The following is a 21,136-nucleotide window of genomic DNA, read 5'->3' as shown; positions in this document are numbered from 1 at the left end:
CATGGATGTTCCTTAGAATATACTTTGGTGCGATTTCTATTCCGGTTATTGAGCACAGATACTTGTCATTCGGTAGAAAAGCGCTTCATTAATTTCATTAAATGTATGGGAGCGTTTATTATTTCGAATCGTGGAATTAACTTTTTTTTAATTTACTTTCGCGAGTGATATTTAAATTTGATTTCTTCATTTGCTCATATCAATACCAATCATATACTGCCAGCTATGGTATTTATTTAATTGACGATCTTTTTCCATTTATTTGAAAGAAGCGTTTCCTTAAATTTGCGAGAACAGTTTCTTGCAGCGTAAGCTGATTGATGGTTTCATGTAATGATCCTCGAGTAGAGGAAAGATGAGAAACTTCCTGGTAGATTAAAACTGTGTGCCGGACCGTGACTCGAACTCGTGACCTTTGCCTTTCCCGGGGAAGTGCTCTACCAACTGAGCTACCCAAGCACGATTCACGCCCCGTCCTCACAGCTTTAATTCCGCCAGTACCTCGTCTCCTACCTTCCAAACTTCGCAGAAGCTCTCCTGCATACCTTGCAGAACTAGCACTCCTGGAAGAAAGGATATTACGGAGACATGGCTTAGATACAGCCTAGGGGACGTTTCCAGAATGAAATTTTCACTCTCCAACGGAGTGTGCGCTGATATGAAACTTCGTACCCGCGAAATGCAAAGGTCCCGAGTTCGACTCTCGGTCCGTCACACAGTTTTAATCTGCCAGGAAGTTTCACATCAGCGCACACTCCGCTGCAGAGTGAAAATTTCACAGAGGAAAGATAGTTTGCAACTGATGTTGGAAGTTATCGCCTTCAGCTATCAACGCGCAAGAGTGATATGTATTAACGTGAATTTTATCGTGTGATCTGATGCAGCACTTCTGTTCCTGGCGTGGTACCTCTGTATGACTTGACCGCCATGTGTGAAGAAAGTAAAAGCCTTGCCAGCACAGGATGTTGAATAGAACAAATGATTGTATGCAGAATGAACAGCAATTTGCATGAACTAAATGAAGTTATCGAATTCTGCTATCCAAAAAAAATAACGCAGGATGGACGGTGCAAGAAGGACATAAAAAGCGGACAAGCACTGGCAAAAAGGGCGTTCCTGGCCAAGAGAAGTCCACTACTACCAATGATAGGTTTTAAGTTGAGGAAGAAATTCTGAGAATGTTTGTTTGGAACACAGTATTGCATGACAGTTAGACATGGACTGTGGGAAAATAGTAACAGAAGAGAATCGAAGCACTTCAGATGTGATGCTACAGATGAATGTCGAAAATAAGGTGGAGTGGTTAGGTAAGGAATGAGGATATTCTCTGCTGAATCGGTGAGGAAAGGAATGTATGTAAAACACTGACAAGAAGAAGTGATAGGATGCTATGACATCTGTTAAGACATCAGGGAATAACTTCTATGGTACTAGAGGGAGCTGTAGAGGGTAGAAACTATAGAGGAAGAAAGAGATTGGAATATATCCAGAAAATAATTGAGAACGTACATTGCAAGTGCTACTCTGAGATGAAGAGGTTGGCATAGGGGAGGAATTCGTTGCGGGACGCATCAAACCAGTCAGAAGACTGATGACTCACGGGAAGAGAAATAAAATGTGGGAAGGCTCTAACATCGCCTTCAACCACGTTGTAGCTCAATTACTTTCACCTTTCTGGTTCAATGGTGGGGGAGAAACAATTGCGTCTTTACTACGTTACTTGTGTTTTTTCTAATGTCAGTGCAGGATGATTCTCCTCTATGAATGGATCCCCAATTTCCACGACTTTGCCTCTAAAGGCAATTACACTGGCTTTCCCCTGTAATTTTGTTTAAGCGTGATTGTCATGTGAGTGAAGGACTTTACAGTTTTACCATAGTATGATATGAATTTATGTTTCTTTCATGTCGATAGTTGCTTATTGTAATAAGTAATCAACTTTAACCAGTTCAAACAAATTTCGGGCTTGCAGCCTGTCGTCGTTCAATACTTCGCACGATATTTCAACTGGGCACCTGCCAGTCATCTTCAGGTGAGCCGTCGCAGACTGACGGCTCACCTGAAGATGACTGGCAGGTGCCCAGTTAAAATATCGTGCGAAGTATTGAACGACGACAGGCTGCAAGCCCGAAATTTGTTTGAACAGTCAATTCGCCGGGAAAATTTTAAAATTCACAACTTTAACCAGAGTTGCATCCCAAATTTTCGCCCTCGCTATGCAGTCACTGACAGGTTTATAGCGTCATCACAAGCAGTAAAAGTTTTATTTCATCTTCCTGTAGCTCAATTCATTTTTAAAATTTGTCCTCATTTTGTTTATTGTTTAATGCTCAGATAGGATAACGTGAGAATAGGCATAAATCCAGTCTCACTCCATCAGCAACTGCGACACTCTGATGTCCTACGACGCTTAGAACTGCAGTCTGGTATCTATACATATTATGAATAATCTCTCGCTGCATTTTATTTTAGCTCAGATTACTACGTCATTCAAAATAGTGTAATTCAGTCAACACAATCAAAGGCTACAACATTCGAAATTTTCACATCTTCACCTTTTTTTTTATATATGGAGACATGTTTCTGCTGCAGGTGCAATGTAATACTTTTATTTGCTATTGGCCAGTGTTTCAGGCCAGTTGAAGTGAATTGCTCAGATGTTCAGTACTAGCTCTCAATACGTCATTACCGAGCGAGGTGGCGCAATGGTTAGCACACTGGACTCGCATTCGGGAGGACGACGGTTCAATCCCGTCTCCGGCCATCCTGATTTAGGTTTTCCGTGATTTCCCTAAATCGTTTCAGGCAAATTCCGGGATGGTTCCTTTGAAAGGGCACGGTCGATTTCCTTCCCAATCCTTCCCTAACCCGAGCTTGCGCTCCGTCTCTAATGACCTCGTTGTCGACGGGACGTTAAACACTAACCACCACCACCACCACCAATACGTCATTGTGTGTGATTTATATTATAATGACAAGATTCAGCGTAATAGCTGAATGTACAAATATTGCACACTCACCATATTCTGTTCATGTCTTCGTTATAAACAGGTTCAACACTGCTAACTGGAATATATTTTGGTATTCTTTGCCAATATTTTCTTTTTTGATTCACAAATGACTTGCAGACAGTAGATGTTAGGCCCAAGTATATGTAAGTAACATCCTTGTAGCGTTATTATCAATGAATTGCCTGAGATTCTGAAACTCGGATTTATCTTTTCATTTAAAGTTGTGTGTTTGATATATGTTTGGCTGTTTTGTGTTAATAGGCATATATTTCATAACGACTTTGACGTTGAGAAAGGCTACTACCAAATAAAAGTATTACATAAAGTTACAGCCTCACTGGGAACATGTCTTCATTCAAGAAGGGTCTAATGGCTGCGGATCCAGTCAAGAAAAACAACAATTGATGTATTTTTCGTCTAAATTGGATAACAAGAGAGTGAAAGAGGAAGGGGTGTATTTACACTGAAGATTTTAGTAAGAAAACAAATCTACTTCAGAAAAAAATGATAATCAAATGAAATAAACGTACACTTAGAGTAACATATATTTATTAGAAATAATGTTTACAATATAAATAAATTTTCAAACATAAATAATATTACACTCAGAACGTTTATATGTGACGCATGTATCAGTAGTCAGTTGTGGTGCGCACGTAGTTGTTGCCGGAGGGCATGGAGACGCGCTCGACGCCGCCAGGGAAGAGTTTGGGCAGGTCTTGGTCGGGCACGTGCGGCAGGATCATCACCTTGGTGCCGGGCGTCCAGTTGGCGGGAGTGGCCACAACCTTCAGCCGGTCCGTCAGCTGCAGGGAGTCGATCACGCGCAGCAGCTCACTGAAACACCAGCAGACACGAGTCTCATCAACCATGTACAGAGTGCAGTGTAAATGTGTGTGTGTGTGTGTGTGTCTGTGCGTGCGTGGAGAGTGTGGCAGCGGTACTCACTCGACGTTGCGGCCGCAGGACGCGGGGTACACCATGGAGAGGCGCAGCCGGTTGTCCGGCCCGATGACGTACATGGCCCGCACCGTCATCGCCTTCTCCACGTTGTCCTTGTCGCGCTCGTCGATCATGTCCAGCTTGACGGCCAGCTCGCGAGTCTCGTCGGACACGATGGGGTACGGGAAGTCGCCGGGAATGTCCTTGCAGTACGACTTGATGTCCTGTGGACAACACAGGGGTGATATTCTCGAGCTCTGGTGTAAAATGTAAGTATTATGGAGCTTATTTATCTTACGATACACTCAAAAATAGTTATTAGTGTGGAAAACGCACATTGACCCAGTCGACGTGGTCCTTGAGCTTGTCACAGGAGAGGGCCAGCAGCTTGACTCCTCGCTTCTGGAACTCTGGATTGTGGACGGCGATGCGTCCCAGCTCTGTGGTACACACCGGCGTGAAGTCTGCTGGGTGTGAGAACAGAACACACCACCTGTGCAACAAAGATATAAATTTGCAGGTTAATACTCTGTGACAAATATTTCGAAGACATTTTTAAAGTTGTCGTTTTCTGTGACATTGTTTCTTCATTACTATTTTGCAGGATAAAGATTGTTTCCAGTACACAAAAAGGAAATAAGAAGGCACATTAACGAAGTTACAAGAAAATAAAAGGTCAAATTTTTACATATTTAGGAGTGATTACTAAAGAAAACATTTAATAGAAGTAGCCTTACATGGAGCGCTGCGTCTAATGGAAAAATCATATCCAATAACTATTTCAAAAAACATGGATATGCAGAGACGCTAAAATACAAGCAAAATACTCATTAATGAGCTACAAATTGACCTGAATATTTTATATCTGCTAAGAACCCAAGACAGAAAAATATTAAGAAGCAGTGATCATATAATAATCACACACTAAAAAATTACAAATGAAAAATAAATGGAAGTTAACCACTTGTTTTGCATTTATACAGAATGGATGAAAATTTTCCAAACAAAAGAAATTTATTTAGCACCTCTGTGAGAATGAGTAACAAACACCTGGATCTAAGAAGTTATAAAAGACCTATAAATCAATTTAAAATAGTAAAACGTTACAGCACAATTGACTTTTAAACTATATTCCTGTAACTACTATATTGTTAATGCTACTGAGAGATCAATAAAATAAAAACACTACCTAATTTTTCTCTTTTTTTGCATCACAGTAGTTACAGAAGAGTGTCTTTCATACAGTAAATATCAACATTGTTCCTTTTAGTACAGTCCAGTAAATATTAGTAAGAATAGGACACTAGTGTTAGACTCTTCGTAGGGATCACTGGTCGCTCTCAGAGACTAAATATCTGCCGATACTAGATTACTTCAGAAGCATTAATGTTGAATTTATGACGTATCATCGCAATGTGTTCCTGTGTACAGGAATCAATAATGCGAGTGACAATAAGTTAAGTGTGACTGCAATGACGAAAAACAAAAGTTATTGTTGTGGCATACAGAAACAACGACGACAGACATAAAAGGGAGAGAACACTGCTCTCTGCAAAGCTATCACATGAAAAATTCTATACCCCATCCAGTCTTATGTTTCTTTCTCGGATAGTGAGACGGTAGCTTCAAAATATGTAGATATGAATCCTTTAATTCTCAATAATATTAGGCAACGCAATTATGAACGATACGCATTCATTGCGTGGATCACTTACTCAACGTTAACGCGTTTCTCAAATTAAATCTGCCCGATACGAATGCCACAAATTTGATACCTTCCACCAGACCGTACTTCGTCCTTCATAGAAGAGGACCTATTGCGTATACTAATACAATGTGATAAATATAGCCATTCAAGATCAATTTTAGTGTAAAATATTTTAAAACTTGGAGATTATTTTTCAGTTAGCCTAGCTCTTAGTTCCATGAACAGACCCATTTTATCCACCGTGATAGGGCTAAAAGGGAAGCTTAAGCATTAAGGAGATACATACAGGGTGAATCATTGACTCTTTCACCGCAGATATTTCAGACATGGAGAGCACTATCGGTAGCGGTCCTCACACAATTGTAGGCAAGGGCGTGTATTGACAGCACATACACAAATTTTGAAATATTGACCAAAGTGCAGTTTTGTACAGGAGTTAAAAATTTTTAAATGGGACAATGCCTATTGACTGTGAAATTCTAGAAGTAATGTAAAGGAGAATGTTAGTGGTGTTTATTTCAGGAAGCTAGTGGAAGAAGTTTACGAATTATCGTATTGTGAACATTATAGACGCCGACAGCTCCTTATTCCATCATGTTGCTTACATCGTGTTGTGTGTACACTGCGATTGCATTGCGACGGCACTGTCATGTACTGTGTGATAGTGGACGTTATAAGACCTGCTTGGAAGACGGTATTTCCTAATGCGAAAACAGCAGACACGTTCATGGTTTATGGTGATTGTAAAACGTTTGCCGTTCTTTCGTGTACCGTGTACGCCGAAAGACATCCCAATAGACGTCAACCTCTTCAAACAATTACGGCCGGCCGAAGTGGCCGTGCGGTTAAAGGCGCTGCAGTCTGGAACCGCAAGACCGCTACGGTCGCAGGTTCGAATCCTGCCTCGGGCGTGGATGTTTGTGATGTCCTTAGGTTAGTTAGGTTTAACTAGTTCTAAGTTCTAGGGGACTAATGACCTCAGCAGTTGAGTCCCATAGTGCTCAGAGCCATTTGAACCAAACAATTACGGATGATACGAAACGACGCATTACCGCTGCCTGCACTGCGGTTTCCACTGAAATGCTAGAAAGTGTGCAGCAATGGTTGCATGGCAAACTGAAAGCTAGAACTGATGCTGGTGCTGCTCATTTAGAGCACAAACTTTGAGGTACATTGGTCCTTTGCGTGGAGATACTGCATTCACCTCTGTCTTTCGTTTGTCCTAGAAAATGTCTCATTTAATAACACAACGCCTCCGGAGACACCGTAACATCTGTATAGTGCTGCACGTAGCCACCAATGTGAAATTCACATTTGTTTGTACAACGACATGGAATAAACGACTGTCGATGTTTACAGTATTCAAACTACGGTATTTCGTAAACTACTTGCACTAGACTCCTGCAACAAATACCATTGATGTTCTAAATTAGTCTCCTTTGATTGTGTTAGAGTCAACAGGCATTGTTCCATTGAAATACTTATACCTTTTTAAAATAAATATACATTTGAAACTCATAACACTCTATGCATGGCCTGTATAGGAGGCCCCTTGCCTACCATTCCAATCTGTGAAATCCGCATATCAATGGCGTTCCAGTATCGAAATATTTGCGGTGTAAGTTTTAGGTGATTCACCCTGAATGTTGTAATATAAGAAAAGAGCAAACAAAAAATTTTGCAAGATAATTAATCTGCTCATAGACTGGGCGGCTGGGCCCGGCGGAGGTTCGAGTCCTCCCTCGGACATGGGTGTGTGTGTTTGTCCTTAGGATAATTTGGGTTAAGTAGTGTGTAAGCTTAGGGACTGATGACCTTCGCAGTTAACTCCCATAAGATTTCACGCACATTTGAACTTTTTTTGAATTAATCTGCAAAGTACGTTAGTCTGACTCTGCCGCTATAATAGAGCTACATTTTTTTAAAATAATAGTATATAGGGTAAGTTTGAGAAGTGAAGAGCTTTCCTTGAGTTTCAGTATATGTACTGAAACATAAAAAAACTATTCAGTTGTGTTACATATAAAATTGTAATTTTCATTCTAAAAGTGGAGTCAAACTAAAGTAATTTTGTAGACTAATTATCTCACACAATTTTTCGTTCTTCTTAACACAGTTTGATTATGTAATACATTCTGTTGTATATTTTCGAAAGAAATAGTTAAGTATCCTGTTTGTATCATTAAGAGACATAATTGCCACTGCGGAAATAGTCTCTGCCTGAAACCAATAAAGAAGGTCACAAAACAAGAAAGCAATGCAAACACTTGATTCGTTTTGTGCATGGCTTTGTGACAAGTAAAAATGATTTGGCAGCCGCCACGTATTTTGCTGAAGGGAGCTCCTAATCGATTGCAAAGGAGATAAGCAAAGAAATGTATAAAACAATTACAATACTATTACAAGCACGGAATCAAACGGCTTGCGTTATGTCGCAGCTTGGGGATTTGTGATACTACAAGACGTAAGTGGCTGAGGAAGACAGATTCTTATCAGGAGGATAGCTTTTCTCGATAGTAAAACGACGAGGCTAGCAAAACTTTTTTTGCGAAATAAATGTAACGGATTTAATTTGAGAGAAGCGAGACCTAATTTACAGATAATGCGTAGAATAGAAATGGGAGATAAACCATTAAATACTCTGTAGTAAACGGCAGAAGAGCTTGACGTACAAGTTCAAAAATGGTTCAAATGGCTCTGAGCACTATGCGACTTAACTTCTGAGGTCATCAGTCGCCTAGAACTTAGAACTAATTAAACCTAACTAGCCTAAGGACATCCCACACATCCATGCCCGAGGCAGGATTCGAACCTGCGACCGTAGCAGTCGCTCGGCTCCGGACTGTAGCGCCTAGAACCGCACGGCCACTCCGGCCGGCTGACGTACAAGTATACGGCTATTATTTTGTTGATACAGGACATGTTGAGAGATGAAAATCGTGGTATTCCGTAGAATGACGAACAACACAGAAATGTGAGTATTGCAGCTGGAGTACTCACGAGTCGCCTTTCCACTTGTAGAAGTCCAGTGGCCCCTGCGTGGAGGGCGCCTTGAAGTTGGGTACGATGCTCTCGAGCTTCATGCTGCTGCCTCTGTGCCTCTGTTCTGGTGGTCGGTGGTGTGCAGACTGACTTGGGAAGGCTGCGGCCGCTGCTTATATCTGCCGCGCTCCGTGCTGCGTCACCCGCACTGCTATCTCACAGTCACTGCGAAGCGGGAGCCCCCACTGTAGACCAGCGCGTAAGCACGCCGTCACTGACGCTGCGGTACGCAAAGGCGGAGACGGGGAGACGTGGAGGATGAATGGCAACGGTTTCCAGCGAACTACTGCTTTCTCAAGGTCAGCCCTATACTCAGGAACTGAGCGTCGGGTGAAAACCTAAATCTACCCTCTACATTCATATTCCGCAAACCAGCCTTATGGGTTCCGAAAGTACATTGTGTATCACTGCCCCATTTGACCTTTGCATTTCCAGTCGCTACTGCTGCGCATGAAGAGCGATTATTGGTAAGCCTTCGTGTGACCACGAAATTATCTCAATATTACAGTCACGATCTTGCCGCGAGATGTATGTAGGACGAAGCAATATATTGGTACAGTTCTAGGAACATACGCTTTCGAAATTTTAACATTAAAAAAACCCAGTGATGCAGAATTCGTCACTTGTAGCGTGTGCCATTAGAGTTGGCTTTGTATCTCCCTGGTGCTGTCGTGCTTTCTAAATGAACCTATACAGAAACTGGCTGCTCTTCTATTTCGTCTATCAATCCTATTTGGTACTGATCCCGGATTAACGAGCAACATTCAGGTATTGGTCTAACAAGGGTTTTGTATGCAACCTCCTTTGTGGGTGTACAGCACTTTGCAAGGATTCTTCCAATGAAAACATCTGGCATTTCCGTTATCTGTGATTACTTTTATGTGATTGTTGCACTCTAAATCGCTCCAGGATGTCTAATGAAAACGCCTTTCAGCCTTCTAAATTTCAGATTGTTGTTTTACTGAGGAACCAGTTTCGCCGATATAATTAAGCCATCTTCAGTGCATCTGACCGACATGCTGGAAGATTCCCACCTCTGGTGCAATCAAAATTGGCGCTATCATTCAATGAGTGCTGTCAGTAGATTTTCAACACAACGATCATTTCGATCATCACTTGTCGGGAAGTAATAACGGAAGGGATCACCATGTCAAAAATCTCCCTCGTCGTTTCATAGATATTGTACGTATTGTGGAGTCAAAAGCGGTTTTTCAATAAATGTTGGAAAGCTTACTGCTTTTGATACAGTGTTCCTACAGCACCCTTTCATCAGACTGAATCGTATTAGTACTTAGTAGACTCTGAATTTAATGTTCGATATTATATGTATCGATGTACCTTTGAATTAAGAGCTTAGGAGAACTGGAAAAAGTGCGAAGATTTCGACATATTTTCATCTGTAGTTCAACTCGGAAATCTGGACGAACTTTTTGTTGTTGTGGTCTTCAGTCCTCAGACTGGTTTGATGCAGCTCTCCATGCTAATCTATCTTGTGCAAGCTCCATCACCTCCCAGTACCTACTGCAACCTACATCCTTCTGAATCTGCTTAGTGTATTCGTCTCTTGGTCTCCCTCTACGATTTTTACCCTCCACGCTGCCCTCCAATGCTAAATTTGTGATCCCTTGATGCCTCAGGACATGTCTTACCAACCGACCCCTTCTTCTAGTCAAGTTGTGCAACAAATTTCTCTTCTCCCCAATCCTATTCAATACCTCCTCATTAGTTACGTGATCTACCCACCTAATCTTCAACATTCTTCTGTAGCACCACATTTCGAAAGCTTCTATTCTCTTCTTGTCCAAACTATTTATTGTCCATGTTTCACTTCCATACATGGCTACACTCCATACAAATACTTTCAGAAACGACTTCCTGACACTTAAATCTATACTCAATGTTAACAAATTTCTCTTCTTCAGAAACACTTTCCTTCCCATTGCCAGTCTACATTTTATATCCTCTCTACTTCGACCATCATCAGTTATTTTGCTCCCCAAATAGCAAAACTCCTTTACTACTTTAAGTGAGTCATTTCCTAGCCTAATTCCCTCAGCATCACCCGACTTAATTCGATCACATTCCATTATCCTCGTTTTGCTTTTGTTGATGTTCATCTTGTACCCTCCTTTCAAGACACTGTCCATTCCGTTCAGCTGCTCTTCCAGGTCCTTTACTGTCTCTGACTGAATTACAATGTCATCGGCGAAACTCAAAGTTTTTATTTCTTCTCCATGGATTTTAATTCCTACTCCGAATTTTTCTTTTGTTTCCTTTACTGCTTGCTCAATATACAGAGTGAATAACATCGGGGAGAGTCTACAACCCTGTCTCACTCCCTTCCCAACCACTGCTTCCCTTTCATGCCCCTCGACTCTTATAACTGCCATCTGGTTTCTGTATAAATTGTAAATAGACTTTCGCTCCCTGTATTTTACCCCTGCCACCTTTAGAATTTGAAAGAGAGTATTCTAGTCAACATTGTCAAAAGCTTTCTCTAAGTCTACAAATGCTAGAAACGTAGGTTTGCCGTTCCTTAATCTTTCTTCTAAGACAAGTCGTAAGGTCAGTATTGCCTCACATGTTCCAACATTTCTACGGAATCCAAACTGATCTTCCCCGATGTCGGCTTCTACCAGTTTTTCCATTCGTCTGTAAATAATTCGCGTTAGTATTTTGCAGCTGTGGCTTATTAAACTGATAGTTCGGTAATTTTCACATCTGTCAACACCTGCTTTCTGGACGAACTTAAATTAATCGTAAGGGAGGAATTCTTTAATGATGAAACTGATTTCCAAAACTGCTACCATTTTCTAACGCTGGGCTAAATGGAACTGATTTTCCTTTGCCTTCCTCCGACCTGTTTTGAAATGTCAGGTGCATTGTGTGTGATGAGTGCTTCTTCAGTGTAGAGTCGTGTTGTCCTGTTATAAATAGAAAGGAGATTCTGTCATATGGCCTATTCCTCTCGAATAGTACGAAGGTCGAGCGTAGCGTCCCCATCCAACGCGCAGAGTGCCGTTAACAGTGTCCCATATCCTCATACAATTAGATGGAGCTTTCTAATGGAAGCGAAACATAACAACACTCTTTTCCTCCCTAGCAGCCAACTTCCGTCAAAGTGTAGCGACCATTTCTGGCGATGTACCATATGTCAAAAGGTGAATTAATTTGGAACCACGTGACTATATTCGTTCAGTGCCCACGAGGGCATCTGTGATATTTAGACCGCATTGCTCTGATCTGGAGACTAAATTTCTTATCGACTGATTCTTGTACTTTTTTCCCAAATGTATAGGTTGGAGTCTGCCTCCTAAACTCTGCTGATTTTGTGTGCTCCTTTCTTCGCATACGGCAGCAAAGCAATCGCATCTGATTATCCGGTACAGTCCAGGATGTCCTACTCGACAATGGTGTTCATGTTGCACTAAATACACTACCCTTTTTCAGAAGTACGCCTTTCAGACCGTGTGTTTACTGCCTGTAGACTTTCCAACTGCCGCAGTGTTTCCATCAGCCGTCTTTTGAGATTTTTATTTTTCACCCGCGCTGATCACTTCGAAAAAGATAGTTCAATTTTTCACCACACAATCATATGTTTCATCACACTATTAATAACTCTTTCTGAGCGCCTAGATGTCAGAAAAATATCTCAGGCCCATCCCATCAACGTTCCGTTCTGTGGAGTACCTCAAACGCCCACTTCATTTTGTCGGCCAGAGAAAAGATAATTTAGACAGCCACGTCGGCATAGACGACGGGCAAGGAGTAGTAATTTACAGAGTGAATTTTCGCTCTGCAGCGAAATGTGCACTGATTCAGAACTTCCTGGCAAGTTAAAATTCGAAACTTGGGACTGTGTCTTTCGCGGGCAAATGCTCTACCAGCTGAGCTACGTTTTTCTTTTTTTTAACTTTTGCCGTTCCATCGCTCGCCAAAACAGTTTTCATCGGTGTCTGATTTTTCTGTCATGTGTAGAAATTGAAAAAAAGTATTGATCTACTTTATTCTAGACTTTCCATTATTAATCCATATTCGTTGTTGAAAAACAAATCCATCATCGGCACTGAGGTGCCTTCTTCAATATTGATATTGTTTCACGCTCTTGATATCAAAGCAATCTTACGTTAAACCAAAACGAAATAACACTTACATAATTTAACAAGCTGAATTCTTGAATGACCATAGCATTCCCGTTGATGCTTCAGTCAGCGATATGTCTCTCAGATCGAAAGCGTACCGGAAGTAACAAACAAATATTAAATTCCCATATTTCTCCTCTGCAGTTGTAGAAGGAAGTGAATTGAGAGTACGGAACGATATGGAGATGGGACGATGTTTGGTCATTGGTTAAGGTGAGAACGTTATAATACGGACGAAATTATTAAAACAGGTTTGTACCTCGTTTGCGGGCACATCAAGCTATCAAAAAAACGGTTCAAATGGCTCTGAGCACTATGGGACTTAACATCTATGGTCATCAGTCCCCTAGAACTTAGAACTACTTAAACCTAACTAACCTAAGGACATCACACACATCCATGCCCGAGGCAGGATTCGAACCTGCGACCGTAGCAGTCACGCGGCTCCGGATCAAGCTATCCAAGTACGACTCTCCCTCACAGTTTTACTTCCCCCACTACCTACCTCATCTCCTACCTTCCACATTTCTCAGTATTCCTGTGTACCTTGCGAGATTACGACTACTCGAAGGAAAGTTTTATGGAGATGTGACAGAGCAGCAGCCTAGCACCAAGAATTGAAACTGACCATATTTATTAAACACATAAGACGTGGCGATCTGTCCTTCGACAGTAGATAAATGAAAAGTAAGTCTGCGTCTCGCCAACTTCGAGATAGGCAAAGGTGGAGCAGGACAAGGAAAGAGTGGGAACTCGACTGTAAGCAGACCTCTTCCCCCCCCCCCCCCCCCTCCCCACCAACCTCGACCCCCCCCCCCCTCGCTAACGATAAACGATAAACAAAATACTTACTTTTGACGCTATAAACGTTCAAAGCACTCATGATTTTTAACAAAACGATCGGAATCGAACCTGAGCAGCTTTTAAGATCCAATCAGGATGCAAAAATTTGTACAGAGACTCTCTAAGCGCAAGGTACTGCATCCAGCGCTACGTGGATGACGCGGCTGCAACAGAAGAACAGCAGGGAAAGGCGTCCTGGGATTCGGCGAGTCACCGCCGGCACTAGAGAGAGACGGAGACACACAACAAACGCAGCGTCACCAGCCTTGGCCGGTGCGCTCGGGTCCGCACAGCACGCGGCGTTACGTAAAGCCTCGGCCTTCCAGTCGCCGGCGTGGACTTGGCTTCTATATCTGCTGGCTCACTTTCCTTCTCACGTTGCTATCCGTCCAGTCGTATACGCTCCAACAGTAATTCGACAACCATCTCAAGCAGTAATCTGAGTGGTTTAGAGCCAGTCATGTAGCTCGATGCTGGTAGAAGCGAACTTAGGGATGGATCAGTTTGGATTCCGGAGAAATGTAGCAACACGCGAGGCAATATTGACCCTACGACTTATCTTAGAAGATAGGTTAAGGAAAGGCAAACCTAAGTTTATAGCATTTGTAGTCTTAGAGAAACCTTTCGACAACGTTGACTGCAATACTCTCTTTCAAACTCTACAGGTGGCAGGGGTAAAACACATGGAGCGAAAGGCTGTTTACAACTTGTACAGAAACCAGATGGCAATTATAAGAGTAGGGAGGCACGAAAGGGAAGCAGTGGTTGAGAAGGGAGTGAGACACGGTTGTAGCCTTTCCCCAGTGTTATTCAATTTGTATATTGAGCAAGCAGTAAAGGAAACAAAAGAAAAATTTGGAGTAGAAATTAAAGTCGAGGGGCTGGCCGGAGTGGCCGTGCGGTTCTAGGCGCTACAGTCTGGATCCGAGCGACCGCTACGGTCGCAGGTTCGAATCCTGCCTCGGGCATGGATGTGTGTGATGTCCTTAGGTTAGTTAGGTTTAAGTAGTTCTAAGTTCTAGGCGACTGATGACCTCAGAAGTTAAGTCGCATAGTGCTCAGAGCCATAAAGTCCAGGGAGAATAAATAACAACTTTGAGTTTTGCCGATGACATTGTAATTCTGTCAGAGACGGCAAAAGACTAGGAAGAGCATTTGAACGGAATGGACACTATCTTGAAAGGAGGATACAAGATGAACATCAACAAAAGCAAAACGAGGATAACGGAATGTAGTCTGATTAAATCAGGTGATGCTGAGGAAATTAGATTAGGAAATGATACACTTAAAAGTAGTAAATGAGGTTTGCTATTTGAGAAGTAAAATAACTGATGATGGTCGAAGTAGGGAGGATATAAAATGCAGGCTGGCAATGGCAAGAAAAGTATTCTTGAAGAAGAGAAATTTGTAGACATCGAGTATAGATTTAAATGTCAGGAAGTCCTTCCTGAAAGTATTTGTATGGAGTATAGACACATATGGAAGTGAAAGATGGACGATGAACAGTTTAGACAAGAAGATAATAGAAGCTTTCGAAATGCGGTGCCATAGAAGAATGTTGAAGATTAGATAGGTAGATCACGTAACAAATGAGGAGGTAATGAACAGAATTGGGCAAAAAAGAAATATGTGGCATAGCTTGACTAAAAGAAGGGATCGGTTGGCAGGAAACGTTCTGAGGCATCAAGGGGTCACCAATGTAGCTTGGGGGGAGGGGGGGGGGGGAAAGGGGGGTAAAAATCGTAGACAGAGACCAAGCGATGAACACAGTAAGCAGATTCAGTAGATAGCAGATTGCAGTAGATACTCGGAGATGAAGAGGCTTGCACAGGACAGAGTAGCATGGAGAGATGTAACAAACAAGTCTTTAGACTGAAGACGACAACAACAACCGAGTAAGAAGTACAGGAAACAAGAGAACTGTATCCTAGCGTTTTGTCGTATACTGTATGTGGAAATTCCATCTTGCGATTTCTTCACAAGTTTGTCCTTAGAGAATGTGTCGTGTAGTTTAGAATGTCAGAAGAGGAAACCTTGTAACGGAAGACCGACACATAGTGACGAGTTCCAAAATATGCGTTCGAAATAGAAAATTACTTGAAATTTTATGGAACTTTCTAACTCTAACAATCATTGTCTTCCAGTTCTGTTCAGCTAGATTTCCTTTGCCCTTTACGAGACTGCTAGTCTTCATGCTACTTTACGGTCTGGAAACAAGTAGAGAAATTCGGAAATTTAAACGCTTTTACAAAATGTTTTTCGTAGGGTTCATGACCCCAGACGTTGGCTCTACGCCTGGCGCGGCGGAACCCCTCATCTGCCGATGGCGGAGCATCGTCACAGGGAAGTGTGCCTCGCTGCCCGAGTCCCCATTGGCCACCGCAAGCCTCAGGGACGCACGGGCCGCCATTGTGCCGAGTCACTGTGAGCGACTTAGATTCAGTCAGTAAGACTCGCGCCGCCGAGCTGGAAACAGCATAGGGAGCACGGCGGACGCTTTTCGAAAAATCAGTGAAATTCTAACTACGTGTTTCTGTCACTTCGTGCACAACGCAAGGGATACAGTCCACTTACAAACGCTGCAAACTACTGCGAAGTGCATGGCAGAGGGCACTAATCATTATAACATATGTTAAAGAGTTTCTTGCCTTTCGAATGAGGAATGGAGAGCTACAAGAATGACTATTTAAATAGCTCTGTGTGAGTTGTAATTAGTTCAATCTTGAGTGCTGTAAAATGATTCTAGATTCTTCGCTCAGTAACGGTTCTTGGAATTTTGTAAGAAGCCTTTCGCATAATTATTTGCGGCGATCTTCAATAGTCTGCCAATTCAGGTTTTTCAACATTTCGTGCCGCTCTCCTGTGCGTGAAAGAAACGTGTGACCACTCCTGCCTCCCTTCTTTCCATACCCAATTAAATAGTTGTCTCCTTTTTCTGTTTAAATTGTGACATGGTACGCCGCCTTGGGACAGTCTTCCTCGCACCGCACAATATAAACTAGACATAACGTATTGCAAACCCACACAGATAAAACAAGATCACACCGTAGGTGTATCATTATTGGAATAACTACATAAAAATAAACGGTGTCTTGCATGAAGTTAAAATTACAGCCTGGCAGGAGTGGTGTGCTTTACGAAATTACTGGCTTGTTCATAAAACTGAAATTACATAAAGCAAAGATTGTGTATGACTTAATTCGGCAGACTAATTTAATTACAATAAACTGCAAAAAAAAAGACGAACACGCAATCGCGAATATTATCTGAGCCAGTGAGCGACAACACTCGTAGGTGTATGCCAACGTTTTCATTCTTCTGACAAAAGAAATAAGAAACTAAAAAATATATAGAAATATTACAATCAAGCCTTGAAACTTTGCATGCTACAGGTTGTTACTTGATTAAAATGTCGAACTGCAATTTAATATTTTTCATGCAATTCTTAATTTCATAATTTATTACTTTTGGTGATTCAAAGGCTTTCTAATGCTTACAAACTCTGCCCTAATGCAAAGGATGCATCACTATTAATTGCGAAAAATAAGACAGATGAAAAGCACACGATTACAGAAGCAAAGCCGTTCCAGTAAACGTGGTACGCAAACTAGCGAAATAACTGCGAATTTATGGTTACGTCAAGTAGTAACATTAGCTTGAATCCGCTAAACCCCCAAGCCTCCCCCGTACCCACCCCTGATTCCGTAAAAAATCTAACCCCTACGTACAAAAACGAAAAACCAGTCAAAAGTTGCAAATTTCCCTTTTTTTTATACACTCGATGACTAGTTTAGGGACGCTGTAACTGTTCGTTTGCACATTTTTGACACGGTTTTGCATTTTCGGAAATACTATTTTTTGTTTATGCTACGACGATCTGAAAATGGGCACCGTTCCGAAACCAGTCATCGAGTGAATAAAAGAAGTGAAATTTGCAACTTTGGACTGGTTTCTCGTTATTGGTTAACAGAAGTTGCTGACCCACATCTGCTTCAGCATGCTAGAAGCTCGTAAAACAGTTTCTCATTCATCTCAATGTGTATGACGTCATATCTCCTGAGCAGGGGAAATGTAGTAAGCAATAAAACGTTTTTCCTTCCATTACTTTGAGTGTGTGTGTGTGTGTGTGTGTGTGTGTCATGTGTGTTGGGGGGGGGGGGGGGGGGGGAGAGGCGGAAGAGTCAGCCAGAAAAAATTTCGAAAAGGTTTGAAATTATTTGTAGTTAAATCTATTGGGTGTCGCTAAATACTGTCATTCTCAAGTACTGGATGAAGATAGTCTGGGTAACTCCCGAGCTCAGTTACACTGCTGCGAGACATAGTTTCTAGCTTTACAACTTGACTTACAGGGTTCAACCTTTAAAGAAAGATTATAACTCTTAATGAGTGGATCACAGCATTTCAAATTTTTAAATTAGGTCAATTATTACATGAATTTCTGAAAATCAAATTTTGTTGTCTTTGGAAGCCGTAAGGTAGGCAACCCGCAACTCCGACGGGTGTCTTTCAGCCGTTTCGTAATACAAATTTTGTTTTAGTTAGTAGAAATATATTTGATATGTAAAGTTTGCGATTAACTTTCCATTTAAATGGGCCCAAATTCGACGTAAAGTAACATACGTTAACCAGATGCCACATCAACAATGTTTCTCAGTGAATTTGTGGATTGCGGACTAGGGGTACGTCTCATTTGGGTCACACACCCTTCCCAAAAAACATTATGGACAGGAGTACCTTCGATATCTATGGCAGACATACTGGTTTACGCCAAATTTGAGACAAAATAAATTGGATTTAATCGAAATGTTTACATTTCAAAAATATTTGTACTACCTAGCACAATACGTCATACTGAAATCAGTGGCACTTCGTAAACAGACGTTTGCAAATGTCTCGCAATCGGCTCGTTTGCGGATCCCTGAGTACTTCTGTTAGCATGTTTTACCCGTGTTACTTTTTGCTATTAATTGCGATAGACAATGCATACCACAACAGAAGGAACTAATTTTTTTTACTTAGAAATGACAGTTTTCCACAGAGAGTGTGGACTGCGATAAAAACTAAAATTGAGTAATGGGCTTTGACTCGATGGAATTCCTGCCCTTAGCGGGCAGGCACATGAGTGCAAGGCCGCGTCAGACATAATTTTAATTTTTTTTCAGAAACATTTATAATGGATTTGTTGAAGTTTTTCTTTAAAAACGTTTTGGCCGAGTTTCTAGATCAGTAGCTCCCTGAAAGGTAAAATGTAATTTTCTGAGGTGTAAAAACAAAAGGCTTCAATTATATTATGGTCACAAAATTGAATTATTTTTCAAAGATCATTATTATTATCACTATATTATAAGACTGTAATACTAATTACATAAGTTATCAGAATTTAATTTTTTTTCAGATACTTGCATTTGCCAACACAATGTGGTGCAGGTTACAGCTTGTGAAACTAATGTATGAAAAATATCTTCCTCACATAGTACATCCTCTATACACATGTTTTGTACCATGCATCTTTGACAGTGAAATTGAGACATATATATCACATCCAGTATGCTGCAATATCTCATGGAGATGCCTTCTTCGCGTTGTTGGTAGTTCCCACAACAGATCAGAATTTACTCCAATATTCATTTCACAAAAAGAAACTAATTACAACACAACACAATACAGATTGTTGTACTACACTGCTGTGGAACCTAACGGTATTATTATTATTACAAGGTAACACAGAAAAACGGGAACATTTCCACATTCCAATAAAAGTAGAAGTGATGAAGGAAAGAAATTGCATTCATAATAATTGAAACCTTACAACTTTCTCATTTACGAAACATTGATGGCACTTATCTTTTTTTTAATTACATCCCTTAGATGGCGTCCTACTGTACGAATACATTCGTGAAATCTGCTGTTGAGATCCATCGCTGTCCGCTCTAACATCTCAGCTGGGATACTGTGAATTGCATCCCGAATTCTCTGTTTTAACTCATCCAGAGTTCTTGGTCGAGTTGTATAGACTTTACTCTTGAGGTAGCCCCACAAGAGAAACTCACAAACGGATAAATCTGGCGATTTAGGGGGCCGGGCAATGTTACCGAATCGTGAGATCACACTGTTGCCAAACAATTCTCGCTCATTTTCCATTGATTGCCGTGCAGTGTGTGATGTCGCTTCGTCCTGTTGAAACCAGGCTTATTGAACGTTTGGAAAGCTGTTCAATGCAGGTGTAACGAAAGTTTGTAACATCTCCATGTAACGATCGGCATGGCAGTTATTGTGTTTCCCTGTTAATTTGTGATAAAATACGCTCCGATAATCCCATGTGATGAAACACCACACCATCCTGTCACTTTACTAGCGTGTAAAGTGCGCACATGAACGTCATTAGGATTTGTGTTTGCCAGTAACGGTAGTTCTGTTTATTCACATAACCTGTGAGATGAAAATGTGCATCTGGCATCGGCACTGGTTTAGAAATTCATCATCATTGTTTATTTTTATCAACATTTGTTGACAGAATCCTAATCGTAACTGGTAATCGTTGTCCTCCAATTATTGCACGAACTGTAATTTGTACAGATGAAATTTTGAATCAAGATGAAGAATCTGCCAACGCTCTCCCGAGCCATTCCAACCACTACTGTTTGCTTGCGAATTGAACACCGTGGGCTCCGTAAGACAGACTCGCGTACATTAATGTGCGCTTGAGAACGCACACTTCTTATTCGCACTGTTGGTTTCTTCTTGAGTGTAGATCCAGTCTCTTCAAAGTTATTAATCTAAAATTTTATAGCGTGTTTCGACGGAAAGGCATCATCACGTTCTAAACTATAAAAACGTCGAAACTCTAACTGCGCCGCTACCAGACTATCGCTGTTAAAAAAATATTTTTATGGCTAACGCAAGCTCTTACCCGTTCCATTGATCCATGTGAAACGTCCCCTTTGAACAATTGTACATGACTGTGCTTAAACTGACATACAATATTTTTAGCGCAACGCAATCTGACTTTCAAAAATCCCTACAAAAGAATGGCCCTGACTAACATTAACCTATACGTTTCACAAATCACTTACCTCACAAAAATCTTGGTTACTCGAACTACTGCAATACAGGGAGCACCACTACTGCCAGCTAAATAAAAGATTCAAACTACGGAAGGCACTAACTACTAATAGGCATAGTTAGCAAATGAAAGATTTTAATAGAGAACAAACACTGTATTTACCTTAATAGTCATAATATTTATAGCAGTTCATGACAAATTTCAAAACTCCGCCATCTCTCTCCCCACATCCACCACTGCTGGCGGCTCACCTCTAACTGCGCGATGCTACGCGCTGTTAACTTCCAGCTGCCGCTGCCCAACACTACAATGGCAGACAACAATGCAAACTAGACACAGACTGCACACAGCACAGCCAGTGATTTTTATACAGAGGTGGCGTTAC

At 41.3% G+C, this 21,136-nt stretch overlaps 2 protein-coding genes across 2 annotated transcripts in view; one reads left to right on the top strand and one right to left on the bottom strand.

The window, feature by feature from the left end:
* LOC124615432 (peroxiredoxin-6-like) overlaps positions 1–21,136 on the top strand; it is a 234,719-nt gene that overhangs the window by 120,220 nt on the left and 93,363 nt on the right. The gene's annotated exons all lie outside the window — the stretch shown is intronic.
* On the bottom strand, positions 3,544–8,807 carry LOC124615433 (peroxiredoxin-6-like). Its single transcript, XM_047143319.1, has 4 exons — positions 8,662–8,807; positions 4,290–4,446; positions 3,960–4,177; positions 3,544–3,848 (listed from the first exon to the last, which is right to left on the bottom strand). Exons 1-4 carry the CDS (start codon positions 8,742–8,744, stop codon positions 3,644–3,646), a joined length of 663 nt encoding a protein of 220 aa, XP_046999275.1. The 5' UTR covers positions 8,745–8,807; the 3' UTR covers positions 3,544–3,643.

Source organism: Schistocerca americana, chromosome 5 (genome assembly GCF_021461395.2).
Source record: "Schistocerca americana isolate TAMUIC-IGC-003095 chromosome 5, iqSchAmer2.1, whole genome shotgun sequence".
In the NCBI taxonomy this organism is placed as follows: domain Eukaryota; kingdom Metazoa; phylum Arthropoda; class Insecta; order Orthoptera; family Acrididae; genus Schistocerca; species Schistocerca americana.
Note: the sequence above shows the minus strand (reverse complement) of the source record. Positions and strands in the feature narration are given on the sequence as shown.

Coding starts and splice junctions, on each gene's coding strand:
- LOC124615433 (XM_047143319.1), bottom strand. CDS start 8,744: ATGAAGCTCGAGAGCATCGTACCCAACTTCAAGGCGCCCTCCACGCAG. Junction 4,447..8,661: donor TACAAGTGGAAAGGCGACTC/GTGAGTACTCCA, acceptor TTTGTTGCACAG/GTGGTGTGTTCTGTTCTCAC. Junction 4,178..4,289: donor ACCACGTCGACTGGGTCAAT/GTGCGTTTTCCA, acceptor TGTTGTCCACAG/GACATCAAGTCGTACTGCAA.